The 15864-nt window shown below is 35.0% G+C and overlaps 1 protein-coding gene across 1 annotated transcript; it reads left to right on the forward strand.

Annotated features, from left to right (window-relative positions):
• Positions 1 to 1373: 1373 nt before the first annotated feature.
• On the forward strand, positions 1374 to 13446 carry MONOS_3221 (uncharacterized protein; the record flags this gene model as incomplete). Its single annotated transcript, XM_067873207.1, has 2 exons — positions 1374 to 1464; positions 1531 to 13446. 2 exons carry the CDS (start codon positions 1374 to 1376, stop codon positions 12153 to 12155), a joined length of 10716 nt encoding a protein of 3571 aa, XP_067723044.1. The 3' UTR covers positions 12156 to 13446.
• Between the last annotated feature and the right edge of the window lie 2418 nt (positions 13447 to 15864).

The following is a 15864-nucleotide window of genomic DNA, read 5'->3' on the forward strand; positions in this document are numbered from 1 at the left end:
ATTTGTCAACATATTCCAAGAGACCTTCAAATTTTTCAAATTTGGGTAGAGTTCGTGCAACTGAGGTAAATCTTTCAATTTATTCCACGAGAAATTCAAATCTGACATCGATTCATTTTTTTCTTTCAAGATAAACAATGGTAATCTCGTAAGTTGATGATTAATCAAAGATAAGTTCGATTTCGATGGTTCAATGCTTTGTGTTGGACCCATATTCTGTTTCTATAATAAACTTCATAAAGAGAAAACAAGCATAAGCCAAATAACGCAAAATTGCAAAGAAAAACCAATAAAAAATTTATTTGGAAAAAAATATTCAAAAAGCATTCAAATCAACGTTCAAAATCCACTTTTAATTTTATTGTATCTTAAACCTTTGAATATTTCTCGTCTCTGCAATAATTAAAAAATAAAACAATTCGATTGAAATAAAATTTTTATTATGGCTAATACCATATTATTATTAATAATTTGGCCAAAACCGGAATATAAAATTAGTTTTTTTTTAAATTCCAAGGATGACGCAGCGCTTTTTGCTATTTATGCTTGTTAACTTTTTATTATTAATAGGACTAGATGAAAGTCAAAAGTTTAAATTGCTACGGCCTCCCAACAATGAAAATCATAATATTAATAATAATTTTCTTCAATTTTCTTCGTATTCTGAAAATATTAACAAAAATACGACGTTCAGCTTGGACAACATTTTTGAGAACTCTTATCCCCCTTTGAAAGCGATTCAACAAGGAAATACATGTGGAGTTGTTCTTTATAACCAAACTGGAATTATCAATTCTTCAGTCAATTTACTGGACTTGAACTTAATTAACTACCGTTCAGAAACGTATTTTTCTGTTTCCTCATCATCTACTTTTTATGTTCGGTCTTGCATCTTTTCATTATTTTGCCCTCATTTACCATCATTTATTTCTTCTTCGCACAGCCTTATTTCATTGTTTAACATCTCATTGAAGCCAACTACATATTCCTTACAAATGCCTATTTTATTATCACCGATTTCTGAATTGATTGACGAAAATTTTCTTGGATCTATAAGCGTTTCTCAATCATTTTTTTCATCATTTACTCTGAATTCATATCCTTTTATATCATCCATCTCTGCTCCATTTACTTTTATTTCCGACTCTATTTTCTATAATATTTCCAAAATGCAATGTGAAATGATGCAAAATTTACCAATTTATCAAAGCAATGAAATCTTGACTTCCTGCTCATTTTCATCTGTTGATGATGCATTTTATGATGGTATAATTCGTTCTATAAATTCTTTTGGATCATCCCTCAATTTGTTTAATTCTTCGTTTTCTTCTTGCTCTCGTGCTACTAATATTGATATCTCAAATAACAAGAGAATGAGTCAACAGGTTCTATCGAGTGGTACTTCTCATTCATTCACATCATGTGAATGGCATGACCGCCATGCTGATGCACTATCACCAGGTGGTTGGGTTCCTGCTTGCTCCGGAGGGGGCATTTTTTTGAATATTGTGGTAAATGCAATTGTAACAGTAAATAAGTGTTTGTTCGACTCATGCAATGCTACATCGCGTGGAGGAGGCATCTGTGTCAAAGGTCTAAATAGTCTTATTCTTACCGAAACAAGATTTTCAAATTGCACTTGTGGAGAAAATGGAGGTGCCTTTGATGTTAGAGATGTTTCAGCATGCTTAAAAATTGGAAAGTGCCAGATTGAACAATGTTCTGGCCAATATGGCGGGGCATGTTATATTCATGTTGAAAAGACTGTTCAGAGCACTTGCACGACTAATGCATTGATGAACGATGAAAATGCGGCTGATGGAGATGGATCAGGTTCTTGCTTTTACGATAACACTTATAAGCAGTGCTACGCCATTAAGGGATATGGAGGAGCAATGCAACTTTTTACAAATGCAACTGAATACAATTTGCGTAATTGCCAATTCGTATCATGCTGGACGGTAGAGCATGGAGGTGCCTTTACATATCAATTCAATACATCCACTATACCAGAAAACAGAGTTCCCTTCTATTTTCTTTTGTTTATAACAAATAAATGCACAAATCCAAATCCATTCGGACATGATGTGAGTATCTTCGATAATATGGCAACTGCAAAGATTAGATATAATCCATCACCTTTTGTCAATTGTTTGTCAACACATGGTAATGATAATTCAATTCATTATTCTAGGTCTGCTGGTGGAACGGGATATAAGCAATGGATGAGCTCCATGACAATGTCTCGACAGATAGCGACAAATGGCAGTGACGAAAGCGAATTTTGCGGATTAGGGTCGTGGATCGAATGCAAAACTGTGTCTTATGCAGTTTCGCAAGCATTCACTGGAGTGAAAAGCACAATGGACATGTCTCAAAACGATTTCACTGAAACAAAGGAAATATCTTGCGGTGTGAATGAAGTTTCTCTAAGCGGCAAAATGACAGATACAGGAGGAACAACAATAAAGACTCAAATGAGCTCCGCTGGAAAAAGCTTGTTTTCCGCTTCGACTGGATCATTCACTCTCAGCGATTTTGAAATAATTCACGACTCATCGCATTCGAATAATTTGGATTGCGGGTTATTTAAGCTGACTGGAAGTGGGAGCATCAAAATTAGTGGAGTGGACATATCAGCAGGTGAAGGACACGCAGAAGCAAATGCATTTAGCGTTGCACTTGTGAATATAAATAGCGGAACAATTGAAATGAGCAGCGTGAAGTGGAGTCAGATTTTTACAGAGAAAACTATTTTCCAGATTCCTAACAGCAATACTACTACAGCTAGCTTAATTTCGTGCTCTTTTACGAATGTGAAGCCAACAAATGGCATTTCTTCGATATTCAATTTTAAATCTAATAATTTAAAATTGACTGTTAGTGATTGTAATATGACAGGATGTGGAAGTGCGTCAACAACTGAAGGAGGAGCGATGACAATTGGAATAGGAACTACAAATGATGTAGCTATTTCCGGAGGAAATGTTAGCAGCTGCGTTGCATCGGAATCTAATGGATTAGGTGGAGGATTTTATTTGCAATTTACAGATGCATCACGGGGTTTGACAATAAATGACGTTCAATTCACTGATAATAAAGCAAAACATGGGCATGATATATTTGTGTACTCTCCTTCGCTTAAAAGTACTGTCGAAGCAAATATTTTCAAATTTTTAAACGATTCAGATGAATTCCTGGAGCTTGTGGAAGGATTTAACAATGGAAACGCAAGTTTTGCAATTCCATTGTGTTTGTACTTGAAAAGTGCGGAAACAATCGGAATATCAACAGCTTATGGAGAAAATTTTGATGCTTGTGGATTCACTGGCTATCCGTGTGAAACACTTGACTATGCTTTTACCAGGCAAAGTATCACTCATTCCATTACATTCTTTGATGCTTCTTCGCTTAAAGGCCAGACTTTCCTTAACAGTGGAACATATTCTGCCTTTTTTGAAGGAGAAACAAAAGCAAAACTTACACTAAACTACGAAACGCCTGTGAGTGGAGCTTTTGCAGTCTGCTCAGTCAAAACAGAATTTAGAAACATCGTTTTTGAGCTTCCGCAAAATATTGGTTCGTTTACAAGCATTTTTTCTGTTACTGCGTCTACCCTCACCATCACTAATTGCGAGCTTGCACCTAATCCTGATGGGACCGCCTTAACCTGCGGTTTTGCGGTTGTAACAAGCGGAGCAGTCACAGTCGACGGATTTGCTGCTTCAAATTGTGTTTTCACGTTGGTGCCTGCTTTTTCTGCAAGCGGATCCACATCAATATTGGACATAAACAGTTTGGCATTAAATAATGTGCAATCGACTTCCACATCGGGACTTCTTTCAACAGAAAATGGCGCTCAAATGAAGCTCTCAGTGCTATCGTATCAGTCAAATGCATTGCCCTTGACGAAATTCACAGTCAATGGAAAGGTTGAGACATTGGCATCGGTCTTCATCACAACAGCACCATCAACCATCACTTTTGGGAAAGACGGCACAACATCTTTTGACATCAGCTGCGCAAGCGGAAGTGAATTAACAGAAGGACTGTTTTGCGTTGAGCATGCTGTCGACTTTAGAAAAATAAACTTTTTGATTCCCTCTTCATTAACCCCATGTACTTCTCTAATTGAACAGAAGAGCGAGACGCTGAAAGTGAAGTCGTGTTCAGTTGCCATGCAGGCTGGCCAAACAGACGTGATAGCATTTTCTTTGCTGAGCATTCAAGGCGGAAATGCAGAGGTTGAATCATTGTCTATTGAGGGACTGCAATTCACACCTTCGTTGGTGAAAGTTGGAAGTGTCGATGCAACAGTGGAACTTTTGTCATTTCAGCTGAATGATGTGAGCAGCACAGAAAAACTGATTGAGATTGTTTCAGGAGGGGGAGTAACATTAACAGGGTTCAGCTACTCGATAATGGACACTGCAAGAAATGCCGAAAAAACTCTTTCGATTGGAGGGAAAGTGAAAGTGGAAGAGAGCATTTTTGTCAAAGATGGTTCATTAACCTTTGGAGAATCATTGGAGACGGAAGCATTCCAGAAGATTTCAACAATTGAGGGAATAGAAGCTGCAAGAGGACTTTTTGTTTCAGGGCATTCGTCAACTTTCAATTCGATTGAGTTTGTTGTTTTGTCATCGTTAAATCAAGCAACAGCATTAATCGAGCAAACAACTGAGACGTTACAGTTGAAGTCTTGCAAACTATCAAGGGATAGTGGACAATCAGGAGCGATTGAGTATTCCTTGTTGATTGTTCAAAGTGGGAGAGCAGAGATCAGCTTGCTTTCACTGGAATCATTGGAGTTTGCGCCATCTCTGATTAAGACTTCAAGTGCCGATGCAGAAATGGAGCTGAATACATTCAGCTTGAAAGATGTGAGCAGTACTGAAAAATTGATAGAAATTGGAGAAGGGGGATCTGCCTTTCTGAAAGAGTTCAGCTATGCAATAACAGATATCACAAGAAATGCTGAAAAGAGGTTGACGATTGGAGGAAAAGTGAAAGTGGAAGAAGATATTTATGTCAGTGACAATTCGTTGACTTTTGGAGAAGTGAAGGCAGATGGAACATATCGAAAACTTTCAACTCTTGAAGGGAAAGATGCTTCCATGGGGCTTATGAAAGTAGAACATTCAGCAACGTTTAACTCCGTTGAATTTGTCCTTGCACCTTCTCTGACGATCTCAACTTTATTTGAGCAGACTGCTGAAACGCTGTTGTTGAAGTCATGCACAGTTTCAAAAGGAAGTGGCGAAGGTGATGCAATTGTCTATAGTTTCATAACGGCTCAAAACGGATTGATTAAAGTTGATGCGTTAACGATGAAAACACTGAAATTTACTCCCTCATTGTTAAAGACAGAGGATGCAAGTGTTTCATTGGAACTTTCATCATTCGATTTGAAAGATATAAGTTGCACAGAAAAATTTGTTGAACTTGCGCCTGGTGGAAAGGTAACAATAAAAGGATTCAGTTATGTCGATTCTCTGAGTGCAGAAAGTGCAGAAAGTGCAGAAAGTGCAGAAAGCGCAGAAAAGACGCTGACGATTGGCGGGGAAATTGAGGCAGAAACGAGCATATCGTTGAACAACAATGCACTGACTTTTGGAGAAGAGAAAGAGGAAGGAAGTTATCAGAAGATCACGACTGTTGGAGGAAAAGATACCGCAGAAGGACTGATTATTTGTGGGCATTCGACCACATTCAATTCAGTTGAATTTGTGATTGAGCCAGTACTCTCTCAAGCAACAGCATTGATCCAACAAACAGCAGAAACATTGAATTTGAAATTGTGCACTGCATCAATGAATCCAACTGCAACTGGAGCAATCGAATATACTTTATTATTGATACAAAACGGCAAGTTAATTCTTGATAAGCTTTCCTTGGAAGCGGTGAGTTTTACTACTTCGTTGCTGAAAACAGAAAGTGCCACTGCAATGCTTGATATTTCTTCGCTCATTCTGAAAGATGTTATTTGTGATGATAAATTGGTGGATCTCTTTGAAGGAGGAAGCGCCACAATAGCAGGATTCAGTTATTCGAAAACTTACAGCATTGAGAATGCTGAAAAAAGATTGACAATCGGAGGGGAAATAAAAATTGAAGAGAGCATATTTGTCAAAGATGACTCATTAACCTTTGGTGAAGTGAAAGCTGAAGGAACATACCAGAAGATAACGACAGTTGAAGGCAAAAATGTTGCTGAGGGCTTAATAATTTCTGGGCATTCTTCGACTTTCAATTCTATCAATTTTGTTGTGTTTTCTTCTTTGAATCAAGCAACAGCATTGATTGAGCAAACAGCTGAGACGTTGCAGTTGAAGACATGCTCAGTTTCAATGGAACTTGGTCAAACGGATTCAATTGAGTACAATTTGTTAAGAGCTCAAAATGGCAATTTAAATATCGATAAGCTTTCATTGGAAACTTTGAAATTTACTCCTTCACTTCTGAAGATGGTTGATGCAAGTGTTGTTTTGGAGCTGACTTCGCTTCGTTTGAAAGATGTGAGTAGCATAGAAAAATTGATTGAACTTGCCCCTGGTGGAAGGGCAACAATAAAAGGATTCAATTATTTGAAAAGTGACAACGTGGACAATATTGAAAAGTCATTGACGATTGGGGGAAAAGTGATAGTGGAAGAGAGCATATTTGTTAGCGAAAATTCACTGACTTTCGGAGAAGAGAAAACAGAAGGAATTTATCAAAAGATTACTACTGTGGAAGGAGTGGAAGCATCTGGAGGACTTATCGTTTCAAGTCATTCATCGACTTTTAATTCAATTGAATTTACTGTGTTATCTGCATTGGGTCAAGCGACATCGTTGATTCAACAGACAGCAGAGACATTGCATCTGAAATTGTGTACCGTTACTCTTCAAGAGGGTCAAACTGGTGTAATTGAATTTTCATTTTTGAGTGAAGTGAGTGGAGAAGCAACAGTTGAGTCTTTGCCTCTCAAAAATTTGCAGTTTAAACCGTCTGTGCTGAAAACAGAAAATTCAGTTGCTGTTTTGCATCTTGTATCATTCAGTTTGAAGGATGTGAGCAGCGAAGGCGGGCTAATTGAACTTGCAGAAGGGGGAAGCGCTACAATTTCAGGATTCAGCTATTCGAAAACTGATAGCGTCACCAATCTTGAGAAGTCTTTGACAATTGGAGGGGAAATAAAAATTGAAGAGAGCATATTTGTCAAAGATGACTCATTAACCTTTGGTGAAGTGAAAGCTGAAGGAACATACCAGAAGATAAGCACGTTAGCTGGTAAAGAAGCCTCAGATGGACTAATAATTGTCGAACACGCCACAACTATCAATTCTATAGAGTTTGACATTCTATCGTCTCTTGTGCAAGCTGCTTCTCTTATTGAGCAGAAGAGCGAGACGCTGAAGCTTGTTTCGTGCACAGTTTCACTGAATCCTGATCAAACGGCCGCAATTGATTACTCATTCCTTATCATGAAAAATGGGGTTGGGGAGATCAGCTCATTGTCATTGGAAGATTTGAAATTTACTCAGTCTTTGATGAAAATTGAGAATGCAGAAGCAACTCTGGAGATGAGCTTGCTTAACATGAAAGATGTAAGCAGCACAGAAAAACTGATTGAGATTGTTTCAGGAGGGGGAGTAACATTAACAGGGTTCAGCTACTCGATAATGGACACTGCAAGAAATGCCGAAAAAACTCTTTCGATTGGAGGGAAAGTGAAAGTGGAAGAGAGCATTTTTGTCAAAGATGGTTCATTAACCTTTGGAGAATCATTGGAGACGGAAGCATTCCAGAAGATTTCAACAATTGAGGGAATAGAAGCTGCAAGAGGACTTTTTGTTTCAGGGCATTCGTCAACTTTCAATTCGATTGAGTTTGTTGTTTTGTCATCGTTAAATCAAGCAACAGCATTAATCGAGCAAACAACTGAGACGTTACAGTTGAAGTCTTGCAAACTATCAAGGGATAGTGGACAAACGGATTCAATTGTGTACAATATAATAAAAGGAGAGGGTCAAAGCGTATTACAGATTCTGGATACGAATTTATTAAATGGAATATCTTTTAATGCATATGTGATTGAACTGCAGGAAGATGCAAGTTGTGAGATTAACACTATCAAAATTCAAGATGTTTCATTTGATGATTATGGGGCTTTTGTTCATGGAGGAAACAAAAAGTTAGTTTCTGTGTGCAATTTGGAGTTAGTTTCTGCGAGTTCGAGCAAAAACTCTCTCTTTTTGATTGAAAATGGCTCATCTCTTTCGATTGATTCTTCAAATACCTCTTCGCTAAATTCTACTGCACTAAATGGCGGACTTATTAATTCTTTTGTAGGAAAGGATTCAAAGATAATAATTGTAAATTCAAATATTACGGCTTGTTTAGTCGGAGTTGGTGGAGGATGTGGAGGATGTATTTTCTGCACACTCGATCAAAATGGTTGTTTTAATATTACTGACTGTAGCATGACAGAAAATATGGTTTCAGAGGAAAATGGAAAAGGAGGCGCTATTTACCTTCAGTGCAATCAGCAATCATCTGACGCGTTTGATTTTACATTCACGGATATTGATGGAAACAAAGCTCATCTTGGCATGCTTCTGTATCTCAAGGCTCCAATGTTGAAGACCACTGCGTTGCAATCGAAGTTCCACATGGACTTTCGAGATCTAAATGATAATAGCAATCTGATGTTTGGAGATGGAAGTTATGATTATCCTGGAGGAACAAGCTTACTTGAACTTTGGGAGTATAAATCACACGTGATTTACGTTGGAAACAGCTATGTTGGACAGGATTTTGCATTGTGCGGATCATCTTCTTCTCCATGCCGTTCGTTGAATTATGGTGTGGAGCGATTAACAGGCGAGTTGCAACAGCTGTTTGTTGTTGATGAATGCAAAATGACTGCAGAAGTTGACTTGACTGATAGAAGGCTCAGCGGTAAAGGACAGATTGGCACTGTAACAGTTTCAAGCAGCTCGGCTAATAATGCAAATGACGGAAGCGCACCTATTCATTTGCTTTGTGGTGGAGATGTGACTGTTGAATTGTTAAACTTTAAACTTCCGTCTGTGATTAACTCAGAGCATTTCGTATATGCCACTTCTGGAGATATTCATTTTTCAACGATTTCTTTCGAATCATTTGAGGCACCTCAACAATCTGCATTCCCATTTTCACTGTTCAATATCAGTTGCAGTACAATTTCAATTAGCAACATAAACATACTCAACGCTATGTTTGGAAAAGCTGTGTTTGTAATGTCAACAGTTAAAGCAATCAGTGTTAGTAACGTCAAATTGAATGGCTTGACAATTGAGCAGGGAGACATTTTTTCGTGTACTTCACTTGAAATTTTATTGAATAATATCACGCTTGAGAAAGCAACAATACAGACAGGATCAGCCATTGCTATTGCTGGAACAAATACAACATTGAAAGAGTGCACAATAAGTGACATTACGTTGGCTGAAAAATGTTTAATTTCTGTTAATTTGGCTACATCCACCTCTCTCACATTTGATCGATTGGTCTGCAACAAAATAAACTGTGCGGTTAGCGTTCCTTCAATAGCAGCTCTTTCTCCTTCATCAGCTGAGTCCTCAGCAATTCACGGTTCTCCAATTTCAATGTTTAACAGCTCGTTTTCCAGATGTGTATCTTCTTCAGAAAAGGGAAGCATCCTGACTATGGATTCATGCACTAATGTTGCATTTGATGGTGTGCAAATATCCTTTGATACGCCTGAGACTGAAGAGGAATCTTTGTTTCTTGGCAACAGTGAATTTGCAGAGATCAATGAAGATGCAGAAGAAGAGGAGGAAGCTGATGTGTGCACTTGGAATAATTCGGCTATTAGTCTTGTTTCAAGCACTGTTGTAATGAAAGATACCTCATTTACAAACTGTTCCAAAGGAGCACTTTCAATTTCTGGAGGTAGAGTTACTGTTGAAATGGGAATGTTTTCAGATAACAGTCCTCAAAACAAGATTTATCCATCTTTGCGACGAAACATGCTGTGCGCAGATCAAGCTGTTCTTTATGTCGACAGCTTGAAAGGAGGAGATGGGGTCTTTCCTTCAGTATCTTACTGGATCTCTGATGATAAGTGCAAATACAATGGAGTACTTGAAAATGTGACCAATAAACTTTTTGTACCTACTTTTACAGACTTGAAATCAAAAACTGTTGGAGATATGATTGAGCTGACATTTTATGGAGAGCGACTTCTGCCGTGCAATCTATCGTTCCGCTTGATTAGTGTTTTGGATCAAGTTTCTGATTTGAAAAACTTTGACTTTACAGCATTTCCAAGTGACACTGTGGCGCAAGGCAGCATTCCAGCTTCTGCTATTTCAGCAGCCCAAGCAGAGGTTGAGGTGTCTATCGTTGTTGTTTATGGCTTAGAAAATGAAAAATTGCAGACATTACCATATGTATTGAAGAATAAGACTGATCCAGTTAAACCTGAACCTCAAGAACCTAATGATGATAATAAGATCACAAAATCATCAAATACAGGAACAATAACTTTGGTGTTGATGATTATATTTTTGCTTCTGTTTATTGTTGTTGTTGTAGTTCTGATTGCATATGTTATTCGCCAGCAAAGAAGAAAGCGTGAAATGGAGAGTGTCAATCATTCGTATCACAAAGAGATAGAAATGACATCAATGATAGGGGTTCCAATGAACACTGTTGATGTGTATCAATACGATGAGCGTGTGAGATGCAAAGACGGAAGAGTGAAGGTGAAGAGGAGAAAAGCTCGTCTAGATTCGTCAAAAGATAGACTTCTTCCGCCACAGGCAGATACTTCAGACATCTTGTCTGCAATGAATGATTCAACTGATGATAGTCAATGGGAATGGATTTATGATGATAGCGATGAGTCAATGGATGTTGACAGCACAAGCAAAGATCGGTACAATCATTTTTCGAGGAGGCCGATTTCTCCATCTTCCTCAACAACCTCTGACTCAATTTCGACTTCGACAATATGCGATATACAGGAGATGGTACCAACAACTTCATCGATTTCCAACCTTGTGGAAGGAATGTCCTGTGAAACGCCTTATGAAACCATCATTGTTGACATGAGGGATTCGCTGTATTGCGGAATCCATAACGAGAAGAACAAGCATCAGCACCTCTTTGCGACTGCTGCGCAAAAGGAACTTTCTGCCGCCCGGATATTGTTCTGGGTGATTGTTGGGTGCGACCACATTTTGTCTATGAACATGATGACTGAGGTTGTTGCTCTTCTTTCTCCTCATGTGATTTTATTTGGAGACGAAGGAGTAATTGTGCTAGGTGTTGAGAAGCATGGTGGCTCATCGAAAAAGGGAGATTCATCTGAATCTATTGCAAGTGAAAGCGATACGAGCGATACAACAAAGAAGGACAATTCTGACGATGAAGAAGGAATACAATTCGTCGAAGCAGGCCGCTGGAGTGCACCTGAATTGACAAAGTCAGCAACTCATGGACCGACCGAGAAATCTGCTGCATTTTCAATTGGTATGATTCTGTGGGAGATTATGACGACAGAGGTGCCATTCCAGGATTATGATGCCATTTCTGCTGGAATGAAGATTGCGTCTGGCGTTTTCCCTGATCTTGACCTTACCAGAGGCACACCATATGGAAATCTCATTCAAACATGTGTTGTAATGAACCCTGCTGATCGGCCGTCATTTACAGAATTGAAGCGGGAGCTGATAACACATTTCCCTGAAGGATTTGCGACTCTTACGCAGTCAGACGCAATAGACTTGAACTCTGTTGATGCAGGTGACTCGGATTCGTCTGAAGGAAGCAGCTCGTTGGGCAGCAGAGACTATCCAGCAGAAGATCAGGTTGATAATAGCGAAAGCGATGATGATATGGCTATGTCAGACAGCGATGAAGAAGGCAATAACAACATTTCAGACAATACTGCTGTAGCTCCTAATGATCTGAAAGCGAACGATGGGTTGTTGACCTCAGCTCGTAGTAATGCAGACATGGAGTCTGCTGGGCTGCTTCATGACAGTGGAAATGACGATGACAATTCTTCATTGAAGCCAACTGATGCTGAAGATGGAGTATTTAAACCGCAAACATCATTTTTTTCTGAATCTGCAATAACTACTCCAACAGATATATAAAAAAGGAAAAAAAAATCATTTATTTTGATAAAGAAAGAGGGATTTAATATTTCACCAAGCATTTTACATCGATGAAGTGTTGTATCAATCGTTTCTCTTTTCTTATATTAGATGTGATATTTTATAAATCTTGTTTTGTTGCTGTTACATCTTTTTTTTAAACTGTAAGTTAAGAGAATGGTATACTGTACTTATTTTATTTATTTGTTAAATATTCATTTTATATGCTTTTTCATTCTTATGTATTAATCATATCCCAAATACTGTGAATACGTATCTTTTCTCTCTTTTGTCTTCATTTTCAATTTGGTATTTGTTTATTTAGAAAGTTGATATTTTTTTAATTTATATTTTATTCTTTGATCTTATTTATGAGTAATTATTAGACTTAATTGTTGCCTGATCTTTAAGTAAGTATTTTCTATGTTATCCGTATTCTTTTTACATACTCATATTTTTTTAGAAAGATATTTCATAATTTTTTTTTTATAAAGGTGCAAAGCATATTTATCTTATAATCTTAAATTGCTTCTTCAGTAATCTTCTCTTCTTATGTATTTTCTCTATGTCTCTGTCTCTATCTCTATTTTTGTTTTTTTTTTTTTTTGAACTGTAAATATTATTTATGTTAATTGGATTTGTTGAAAGCTTTTATCTGTCTTGCAATTAATCAGATGGATAAATAAAAACTGAATCTGATTGTGTATTATTTTGATATTATAAATTATAAGTATGTGTATGTTATGTTTGATATTTTTTGTTGATCTTGGCAACTTGATATATGAATTTTTATTTATTTATTTTTTGTTATCTTTTTGTGAATTCTGTTGCATTTATTTTATCCTCTTTATTATCTGGAGCAGTTGGGTTTAATTGCTGAACTCTATCAAATTCTTATTAAAAATTTTATAAGACTGTTATTTTTCATTTAGAAGGATTTTGATAGGTTGATCGCAAAATTGGCTTGTTTTCATGTTTGTGTTATCAAGTCAAATATTATTATGTACAGTAATAATATGCATTTTTCCTGATTTATCCAATTGCTATTTGAATTTTTTAATTTTTTTAAAGCATTTTTTTATCATGAATATTTGAATATTTTTTTGATTCATTATCAAGTTTTTTCTTCATTGGACGTGTATTATTATTTAATTTTTAAAAATCAACTCCTCATTTGCAATAAAGAAAGCAATGGAAGAATTTTAAATGTATGTATTCTTTCAGATTTTGGAATGTTTTTTCTTTTCAAAAAAAAGAGTTTTGAAAGATAATTGAAAAATCAGGAAATGAATAGTTTTTTTTTTTTTTTTTTTTTTTTTTTTTTTTTTTCTGGAGTAATCATGTTGAGTAATTATTTATGAAAACAAATACTTCTTCCATTTTTCATCAATTGCAAAAAACTGCAAATTGAAATGAATCAAAAAGGAAAAAAAAAACAAGTGTTTACAAGTTTTTTATTGTTGATTTTTTTGAAATTTCTTCAAGAGAATGAGAGCTTCATTAATCTAATCAAAAAAAAAAAAAAAAAAAAATTCTATTTATGAATTTTATTTGAAAAGTTCATTTTTTTTTAATATCATGTGAAAATAAAAATTGAATAGGGTCAGTAATTTATCATATGGCTGATCCTTTTTGAAATCATAGTTTCGTTCGAGTTTTGATCAATATTTTTATCTCAATGGGATTTTGAAAAAAATAATATTTCATATAAATATCATCATGTACCGTATGCAATAACTGTTGTAGTTCATTTTTTTCAAAATCCCGTTGAGATTGAAATTTTGATCATAACTCGAACGAAAGCATGATTTCAAAAAGGATCAGCCATATTCCCTTTTTTTTATCGGGACCGAAATTTTCTGGCTCTCCATAGCACTTTTAGAAAAAAATAAATAATAGAAAATTTGAAATATATTATAATAAGCTATTCCGGATAATATTTTTTATTTTTTCAATTTTAGTGAAAAGATCTGGTGTTTTTTGTTTTATTTTTTTGATCAAAGACTTTCTCATGTTTCAATGAGCTTTTTGCTTTGAGATTTTTAAGTGTTGTTATTGTTATTGAACATAACTTCTTTATAATTTTGGTTGTTTTTCATTGTTAAACACTTCATTTTTTTATTACTTTTTCCATTTCTCAAAATTTCAATAAATAGAAGATTATGTCGTGATTATTGAGTTGCTTTGTTTTTAAATTTTGTAAAATATTTGAAAAAATGAATGTAATGATTATTACAAAAATTATGAAACGAAAGAATGTGATATGAAGTTAAAGATTCGAAAATACACAAAATCAAATTTTTTTGAATAATAATTTCAATCATAAAAAATTCAAGATTTTCTTCCTTTTGAATTCCTTTGTTTATGGATAATTTTCATATTTCGACTTTTTATAAGACAAAATATCTCCTTTGTTCCAATAAAATCTTCTATTAATTGAAAATTTGAGAAATGGAAAAAGTAATAAAAAAATGAAGTGTTAAACAAAGAAAAATAACCAAAATTATAAAGAAGTTATGTTCAATAACAATTACAACACTTAAAAATCTCAAAACAGAAAGCTCGTTGAAATATGAACAAATCTTTGATCAAAAAACAAAACGAAAATACTCCAGATCTTTTCACTTAAATTCTAAAAATATAAAAAAAATTTTCAGGAATAGCAAACATTAACATTTTGAAGGTTTCCTGTTATTTCAATTTTTACAGAAGTGCTCTTGAGAGCCAGTAAATTTCGGTCCCGATAAAAAAAAGGGGATATGATAAATTACTGAACCTATCTGACAATATTTTTTTGTAAAGTGACTTGTTTGATTTCGTGTTTCAAAAAAAAAAAATTCATTTTAATCCAAAATTATTGTATTAAGTCTTTTTTGAAATCCTGATTTTTATTCATTGCTCATAAATTAAACGTTTTTCAATAAACTTGCAAATTTTTATCTATGTTTTTGACTGTGACTTTATTCATTTCTTTTTCTTTCTTTCATGATAATTTTTAAATTAATATTCATTTCCAAAGATAATACTTTTCATTGAATTTACTATCGTCATTTATAGAACACTGTGTAACAATGAACATAGGCTATTATTCAAAAAATCAAAACTTTTTTCTGGGTGTTCATAATTGTGTAAGTGCATCGCCATTTACTTATTTTTTTATTCAAAAATAAAATGCTTATCCATTTTTTCAAAATCAAAAGTTAGATAAAAAAAATAGTTGAAGCATCATTCTACAGATCTATCACATTTCAGTGTCCTTTCACAAACATTCATAACAAATATTCAAACCAAAAATTTTGGCAGAAAAAAATGTTATTTCAAATACTATCACTCGTGTGTAAACAAAATAAAAATTTACAAAAAAGGATTTCCCATTTTTCGAAAAAAAAAATACGGCAAAATTTCTCCAAGTGCATGATTTATTGGTGAAAAACTCTCAAACCTTGATTTTTTTCAAAACATCATAATTGTTTGACATTGTGATTTTTACAGATCATTCTTAAAAAAAGAAAGAAAGAAAATGTTCATTCACTGAAAAATGTGACAACGAACAAAATTTCTTAACAGTGATGAGATTAGATTGAAAGCGGCTGAATAGTTGTTTGGTGTTAAAAAAAAAATTAGGTATAATCCGAAGTAATTGTCATCCTCAGATCTTAATAAAAATTTGTTTGTTATTCAACAATGCATAGGTCATTAATGCTATACT

The sequence above is a fragment of the Monocercomonoides exilis genome (genome assembly GCF_001643675.1).
Source record: "Monocercomonoides exilis strain PA203 chromosome Unknown scaffold39-1025343, whole genome shotgun sequence".
NCBI lineage: Eukaryota > Preaxostyla > Oxymonadida > Polymastigidae > Monocercomonoides > Monocercomonoides exilis.